General features: G+C 44.0%; 1 protein-coding gene across 1 annotated transcript; it reads right to left on the reverse strand.

Moving 5' to 3' along the window:
- Window positions 1–1,156: 1,156 nt before the first annotated feature.
- LOC138889834 (uncharacterized) lies at window positions 1,157–6,239 on the reverse strand. The gene is made up of 4 exons (XM_070173170.1): window positions 5,772–6,239; window positions 4,339–5,224; window positions 1,430–1,785; window positions 1,157–1,369 (listed from the first exon to the last, which is right to left on the reverse strand). Exons 1-4 carry the CDS (start codon window positions 6,237–6,239, stop codon window positions 1,157–1,159), a joined length of 1,923 nt encoding a protein of 640 aa, XP_070029271.1.
- Between the last annotated feature and the right edge of the window lie 2,382 nt (window positions 6,240–8,621).

Genomic DNA, 8,621 nt, shown 5'->3' on the forward strand with positions numbered 1-8,621 from the left:
ATCTCTGCAAGTATGAGTGCTCCTCCTGTAGTACTCTGTGAACCATATACGGACCTTGCTAGTTAGGAGAAAATTTCCCTTTGGCTTCATCTTGGTGTGGGAATATCTTCTCCAATACCAGCTGCTCTGGTGCGAACTGTTTTGGTTTGACCCTTTTGTTGAAGGCTCTGGACATTCTGTTCTGATACAGTTGGCCGTGACATACTTCGTTCATTATCTTTCCATCGATAAGGGCCAACTGTTCATAGCGACTTCTTATCCATTCGGCATCGCTGAGTTTAGCTTCCTATATGACTCTTAAAGAAGGAATCTCTACCTCGGCTGGGACAACAACCTCGGTACCATAAACCAGCATGTAGGGAGTTGCCCCGGTTAACATGTGAATTGTGGTGCGGCACCCTAACTGAGAAAAGGGTAACTTCTCGTGCCACTGCTTGTGATTCTCTACCATTTTCCTTAGTATCTTCTTAATGTTCTTGTTGGCAGCTTCTACGGCTCCATTCATCTGAGGTCGATAATCGGTGGAATTCTTGTGCTTGATTTTGAATGTTTCACATATAGCTTTCATCAGATCACTGTTGAGATTGGTGGCGTTGTCAGTAACAATGGACTCAGGAACTCCGAATCGGTATACAATACGATCCTTGACAAAATTTGCGATGACTTTCTTGGTTACAGCTTTGTAAGATGTAGCTTCTACCCATTTTGTGAAGTAATCAATGGCTACTAGAATACACCGGTGTCCGTTTGAAGTAGTGGGCTCAATCGGACCAATAACATCCATTCCCCAGGCGGCAAATGGCCAAGGTGAGCTTGTTGCATTGAGCTCGTTTGGTAGCACTTTTATCATGTCAGCATGTACTTGACATTGAAAGCATTTGCGGACATACTGAATACAATCCATCTCCATGGTCATCCAAAAGTAACCTGCCCTGAGTATCTTCTTGGCCAGAACAAAACCATTCATGTGCAGACTGCAGGTCCCAACATGCACATCTTCAAGTAGCTTAGAAGCTTCCTTTGTGTCGACACACCTTAGCAAACCCAAATCCAGAGTTCTCATGTACAAGTTCTCTCCGTTGTGGAAGAAGTGATTTGACAATCTCCGGAGCGTGCATTTCTGAATGTGATTTACATGCTCCGGGTATTCTCCTTTTTATAAGTACTCCTTGATGTCATGGAACCAAGGCTTTCCATCGACATAAGAACAATACACCGGCTGATTGTGGATCCTCACCGGAATAGGATCAATATAGTTTTTGTCTGGATACTGTATCATTGATGACAAAGTGGCTAATGCGTCAGCAAACTCATTCTGAATTCTGGGCACATGTCGGAATTCTATCTTTGTGAACCTTATTTTCAATTCCTACACATGGTGCAGATATGTCAATATCTTGGAATTCTTGGTGGCTCCCTCTCCTTGCACCTGGTCCACAAGCAAATCTGAATCGCCGATCACCAGCAACTCCTGAATGTTCATGTCGACTGCCATGTTGAGCCCTAGTTTACAGGCTTCATATTCCTCCATGTTGTTGGTGCAGGAAAATCTAAGTTTAGCACCTAGTGGATAATGTTGACCAATTTCTGGCACCAAAAATGCTCCAATGCCTACTCCTTTGAAATTTGCGGCTCCGTAAAAGAACATCCTCCAACCGTCATATGCTTCCGTAATGTCTTCTCCCATAAATGATATTTCTTCATCAGGAAAATACGTTTTCAAGGGTTCGTATTCTACTCCCACTGGATTCTCAGCGAGGTGATCTGCCAATGCTTGTCCTTTGACTGCTTTTTAAGTTACATAGACGATGTCGAACTCACTCAGTAGTATCTGCCATTTAGCCAACTTCCCAGTAGGCATGGGCTTCTGAAATATGTACTTTAGAGGATCCATCCTGGATATGAGGTATGTAGTGTAGGCACATAAATAATGCCTCAACTTCTGGGCTGTCTAGGTCAAAGCACAGCAAGTGCGTTCGAGCAGAGAATACCGTGCTTCATAAGGTGTGAATTTCTTACTTAGGTAGTATATGACTTTCTCCTTTCTTCCTGTCTCATCATGTTGTCCCAAAACACATCCGAAGGCTCCATCTAACACGGATAGGTAAAGTAGCAAAGGTCGTCCTAGTTTTGGCGAGACCAGAACTGGCGGTGTGGACATGTATTCCTTGATCTTGTCAAAAGCTTTTTGATAATCCTCGGTCTAACTTGTCTCGACATCTTTCCTCAGCATCTTGAAGATGGGTTCATATATTACTGTGGACTGTGCTATGAATCGGCTGATGTAGTTGAGTCGTCCCATGAAGCTCATCACGTCCTTTTTGCTTTTGGGTGGTGGTAACTCCTGAATAGCTTTGACTTTAGTCGGATCCAGTTCGATCCCTCGGCGACTGACAATGAATCCCAATAACTTTCCTACAGGAACCCCGAATGCACACTTTGCGGGGTTAAACTTCAAATTGTACCTCCTAAGCCTGTCGAAGAATTTCCTCAAGTCTGCTATGTGATCTGTGGCCCTCGTGGATTTGATGATGACGTCGTCCACATATACATCTATTTCTTTGTGTATCATATCATGGAAAATGGTTGTCATGGCCCTCATGTAAGTGGCCCCTGCGTTCTTTAGACCGAATGGCATCATCTTGTAACATTATACACCCCAAGGCGTACTAAAATCTATCTTCTCGGCATCTTCTTCATCCATCCAGATCTGGTGATAACCTGCGAAGCAATCTACAAAGGATTGGAGCTCATGCTTGGCGCAGTTATTGATCAGGATGTATATATTTGGCAGTGGGAAGTCGTCTTTGGGACTTGCTCTGTTTAAATCCTAATAATAAAAATATACTCGGACCTTCCCGTCTTTCTTTGGAACTGACACAATATTAGATAACCATGTTGGGTACTCAACCACCCTGAGAACCTTGGCTTTGTTCTGCTTGGTAACTTCCTCCTTGATCTTCAAACTCATGTCTGGTTTGAATTTTCTGAGTTTCTGCTTGATTGGCGGGCACATGGGATTGGTAGGAAACTTGTGAGCTACTATAGATGTGCTCAAACCGGTCATATCATCATACGACCATGCGAAGATATCCTCATATTCCTTTAGAAAAGGGATGTACTCTTCCCTTTCTGTTGGTGACAAGTGAATGTTGATACAAGTCTCTTTGATGGTCTCGGTGTCTCCTAAATTTACTGCATCTGTTTCGTCTAAGTTGGATTTAGGCTTGTTCTTAAAATTCTCAACTTCTTTGACAATTTCCTCGGGTATCTCATCTTCTTCCTCTGAATCACTATTCTCATGTTGCGTTGCCTTATTACATGTCACTGGTTCATTAGGAAAAGTAATAATAACACTGTAGAAGGGAAAGTATAAAATAGTAATGAATAATGATAAAGTATAAGTGCATTTGATTAAAACTGAGAAAATTGTTCAAACAAAGCTTTGCTCGACGGATCGAGCATTTATTTTAAAACAAAATTGCTGAAAAATTTAAATGCCTAAAACAACTATAAATTCTGCCAAGCTACCTAGGGACTCGGCGGGCTAGGGATGGTGTGGTAGTCTAGTTTCTGAGAACAACTCCCTTTGCCACAGTCTGAATGGAGAGGCCTTCTTCTCCTCCTCCTCAATTATGGCACTGCAGTCCATATCCTCATCTTCCAAGAACAGATCCTTCAGCCCAGCTAGTGCTTCTTCTTAAGCAGTTCCTCATATTGTGTCTGCCTAATGGAAAGCCTATTCCAAACGGAATATCAGTTGCTCAAGAGGGTAATCTGGTCTATGCCATAGAGGCGACCATTCCCTGTACTCCTGCCATGTATACCGGTATCCGAGCCCAAAGGTGGTACCATGAGTTTTCAGCCATATCGGCTTGGTAATACCCTAGAGATTCTTTCCCAACCCTTTGACGGGTTTATATCCAGACGATGCTAGTCTACTTTCTATTTTGTTGCTCCACCACTTATCCTTCTCGACGGCATTGACCCGTTCAATATGATGATAGGTTTCCCCTCCTAGCCTTCTTCTATGTCCGATGGCCGGAATGGTTTGACTGGTGTAGATGGGGTTACTACCATCTCCATGAATGATCACCTCCTGACGGTTCCATTCGAATTTTACGACTTGATGTAGTGTGGAGGGCACGACTCTAGCAGCATGGATCTATGGGTGGCCCAACAAAAGATTATATGAGGATGGTATGTCAAGCACTTGGAATTCAACATCGAACCAAGTCGGGCCCATCTACAGGCAAAGGTTGATTTCCCCGATCGTGGCCCTCTGGGACCCATTGAAAGCCTTCACATTCATGCTTCCGGTCTGTATTTCATGGAAACCTTTGTCCAACCTTTTCAGGGTATCTAGTGGACAAATATTCAGACTAGAACCTCCATCAACCAGGACCCTGACAATGAACTTTTCTTCAAACTGTACCGTGATATGCAATGCTCGATTGTGGTTCAGACCTTCGGGTGACAACTCATCTTCATGGAAGATAATATTATGGCTCTTTAGTACCTGAACGACCATGTTGGCCATTTCTCCACCAGTGATATTATTGGGTACATAAGCCTCGCTTAGTACTTTCATCAAGGCGTTCTTGTGTTCCTCTGAAATCTGTAGTAGTGAAAGGATATATATCTGAGCAGGGACTTTGTTCAGGTGATCAATAACAGAATACTCTTTCGCCTGTACTTTCCTCCACAAGTCATCCGGTCTAGTCTCAATGATAGGCTGCCTAGCAGTGACATCCTTACTTGAACCTCCCAAGTATTCAGGTGTGTAGACTCTTCCAGTTCTAGTCATCCCTTGTGCGATATCAAATTCCTCTATCTTAGTCTTCCCTTTTTGACGAGCCTCGGTGACATAATCCCAGGGTATCGCCTTTGAGTTGAATGGGGGTGTGGTTGACACCGTCACAATAAAAAGTGTAACCACTTCTACCTCAAATGGAGTGGAGGTGGCTGTGGGCGGAGCTACTTCCACCTCGAATGGAACTGATGTAGTTACCTCAACGTCAATAGGTGCTTGAGTCTGAACCACGATAGGAGTGAGTGTAACTGCGACCTTAAAGTCATCGCCTTCTCGGATAAGCCCGATTGACCCCTCAGGGTCCCATTCCTCATTTGTTTTTATAACATGTATATAGTCACATTTGCGGACATTAGGTGCGGTTTCCTTCGCTTGTATGACCTTGTTGTCAATTAGCGTCTGGATCTTGTCCTTCAGTGTTAGGCACTCAGCAGTGGTGTGCCCTTTCATACTGGAGTGGTATGCACACGTCTTGTTCGGATTGACCCATTGGGATGGATTTTCTAGCGCCACAGCAGGAATAGGGGTGACGTAACCTGCAGCCTTTAACCTTTCATACAATTGGTCGATAGGCTTAGCAATGGCAGTGTTACCCAGTTGGTGGATTGCGATCGAAATTGGGTCTTGGTCTTGGATAATTTTGGCAAGTTGGTGGTAATTAGAAGTGGGATGGTTGGGAATTATATGTGTGATGGACAGTGGCTGGTTGGGAATATCTGGGAGATGAAGGTTGATATATAGGTGGTGATGCTTTGTATGTGGGTGGAGGTGTTTGATATATGGGTGGAGGTGTTTGATATGTGGACAGAGGTGTTTGATAGGTGGGTGGAGGTATTTGATATGTGAGTGGAGTTTTTGGGCCCTGGGCCACCATTACTGCCCTGACACCTCTCTTCTTCGATATGCCGCCTGATTAGAGTGCCTTATTCGTGGCTTGCAGTGCCTTGAAATTCGCTACCATCCCGCTCTTGATTCCTTCCTCGATCCTTTCCCTGAGCTTGATGATATCTAAGAATTTGTGATTTTCAGTGACCATCAATCTTTCATAATATTGTGAATCTTGTGCCCTGACGAAGAATTTATTCATCTGTTCTTCGTCCAAAGTGGGCCTAACCTTGGCGGCTTCCGACCTCCAACGAGTAGCATACTCGCAGAAAGTCTCAGTAGGTTTCTTCTTGAGGTTCTGAATGTAAAAGATATCAGGTGTATTTTCTGTGTTGAACCTGAACTGGTCCATGAAATCTGATGCTATGCTTACCCAATTTGACCATTTCTTGGGATTTTGGCTGATATACCAAGACAACGCGTCCCCAATAAGGCTCCTCATAAAGAGCTTCATCCGAATCTTTTCATCTTTTCCAACCCTGACAAGATTGTCACAGTAGGTCCTTAGGTGAACCTTGGGATCACCTGTACCATTGAACATTTCGAATTTGGGAGGTTAGTACCCCTCTGGCAATTCCACATCTGGTTAGATGCATAGATCTTCATAGTTCAAACCTTCTATTCCTCTATCGCCTTCAACACCTTGAATTCGACTTGTTAACTTCTTGAGTTCTTCGACCATGTTCTTAATGAGCAGGTCCTTCTCGGAGGGTTCCGGTGCACAGGAGATTGGTTGGGTAGAATGTGGTATAGTTTCCACGTATATGGAGTTGCTCTGATGGGTGCCAGGGACTTGGGTATAGTGATGGTTATTGGTGGAGTTTTGTGGATCTAGAATCAGTGGTAGTGTATTTTGGGGAGTGTGGTAAGTGGTGGTTGGTGGGTATGGGATTGGTTGGTGCTGTTGTGGTGGAGTTGGTATCGACAGTGGATTAATATTCTGTGGTGGAGTTGCTTATTGATTCGGTATGGTAGGATTTTGCGGCTGTTGGTTTTGTGTGTTTTGAGTAGGTGTTGGGTTCTTTGCGTTCTGCTGGTGGATATCAGGGACATTGAGGGTGAGTGACAAGTTTTCCAAATTGCAGACCTGCTCAAGTTCTCCTTACAGTTCTAGTATCTTTTGTTCAAGTCTCAAAACCAGGTCGTTCGGGGCTGGAGTACTACGACCATCGAAAGTCTCTACATTTTCAATGTTTTCCTTTCGTATTCCACTGAAGTCGTCCATCTTTGCTTTCCTTCTACTTTTTGTATTGCTTTGAGGAGGAGGAGGTGGAGGGCCTATGGATTTGGTATGATATGCTGATGAGGCCAGTATGGATGAACCAACCTATGAGAATGAGAATAATAATAAAAATAAACAAAAAATAAAAAGGTAACAAGTTAGTGAGGATCCTGAAATGTTTGCAGTATTTAAACACAAAGTGCGAAATATAAACTTGTATCCTAATTTAGGAGCCTCATTGTGCCCGAGGTAGGCCTAGTGACAAATAAATTTGGAGAACTTCAAATGCCAATAAATGCTTCATTTCATAGATTCGTCGACACTATCATAATAATAAAACAAGTCACTACTGGCACTTGGCCTTATTACATTTTAAGAAAAACAAGTAAATCTAATCTATTTGGTCACAGAAGGACCTTCCCAGATTCGATCTTCTGGACTCCATCAAACAGATCCACTATGTCCTCCCTCGGCTCCAACAACAAGTAGGCTCGGGCCAGATGTCCTCCCTCGGCTCCTTCAGTATTCTGACAGTTTTCAATCCTTTTTATGACTTTGCCCTCCAGCTCCACTATTCCTCGCTCCAGGTATTCCAGTTTTCTGTTGGAAATGACTGCCATCTCTTTCCATTCCTCAATTAGCTCACGTTCCTCTCATGTATCTCCCGATGTTCATTCTCAGAGTCGTGGACCCTCTTGCGTAGCCTGTTGTTAATGACTTAGGCTTCAGCTTCCTTATCTATGATTCTGTTCCCTCGACCAGTCCCTGGTGTCACCGTTCCTTTCAGATTGTCCTCCAACCATGCAGGGTAGAGAGGCTCACACCCCGCGTGATATCTGTCTGACTCAACAGTGCTTTTCTCCACAATGATCTTGCAGTGCCACATGTGCTGAGCTTGGCACTTGTAAGGTATGCCATCGTTTTGGAAATCCACCCTGAAGTGGCTCATCTTGACGACCCTTGGAACAACCTGTTTTCTGCCTGCTTGCCTCATGACTCACATAGGGACATATGGATATATCTCAATTCGATCAACACCAAATGCAGAGCATCCCTGGACCTGATAATGAACTCGTCCATTGGAAACCATTCAACCATCCACTGTACCTGTTCCTCGGTCAGATTGTCGAAGAACTCTACCCATTCACTGGCACTTCCCGGCTGAGTAAATCTGTCCGGAATGTAGGTCATCTACTTAGGGTGATGGAAAGCGATGTGGTCGTTCCAAGCCCTTCGCGTAAATTCTTGGCGATAGCGACCCTTTTGGAGATGCTCCAACAACCATAATTGCAGCAATACATTGCAACCCTCGAAATGCTGGACCCCTCTTTGACAACATTCCAGGGCCCTATAAATATCAGCTATGATCATGGGGACTATGGTATATGTCTGCCCATTAATCCCCTCCATAAGAGTTTTGGCGACCATGGCCAACCTGGTATGGATTCTTCCCTTTTTTAATCGGGAACACTATCATCCCCATAAAGCATACGATAAACACGAACACTCTATGGTGGATATGACCTAGTGAAGTGAGGGTGATCTCATCATGATAAGTGCGGAAAGACTTGCTGTAGCCGTACCTCTCGTAGAGATATTCGAAAGGTATGTAGGAGTCCTTCAGGCACACTAGGTCGACATTCTTTTTTAGCCCCATCATTTTCAAAAATCCCCTGTCTGTACAATTTTCCGGTACCAAAG

This window comes from Nicotiana sylvestris, chromosome 4, assembly GCF_000393655.2.
Source record: "Nicotiana sylvestris chromosome 4, ASM39365v2, whole genome shotgun sequence".
NCBI lineage: Eukaryota > Viridiplantae > Streptophyta > Magnoliopsida > Solanales > Solanaceae > Nicotiana > Nicotiana sylvestris.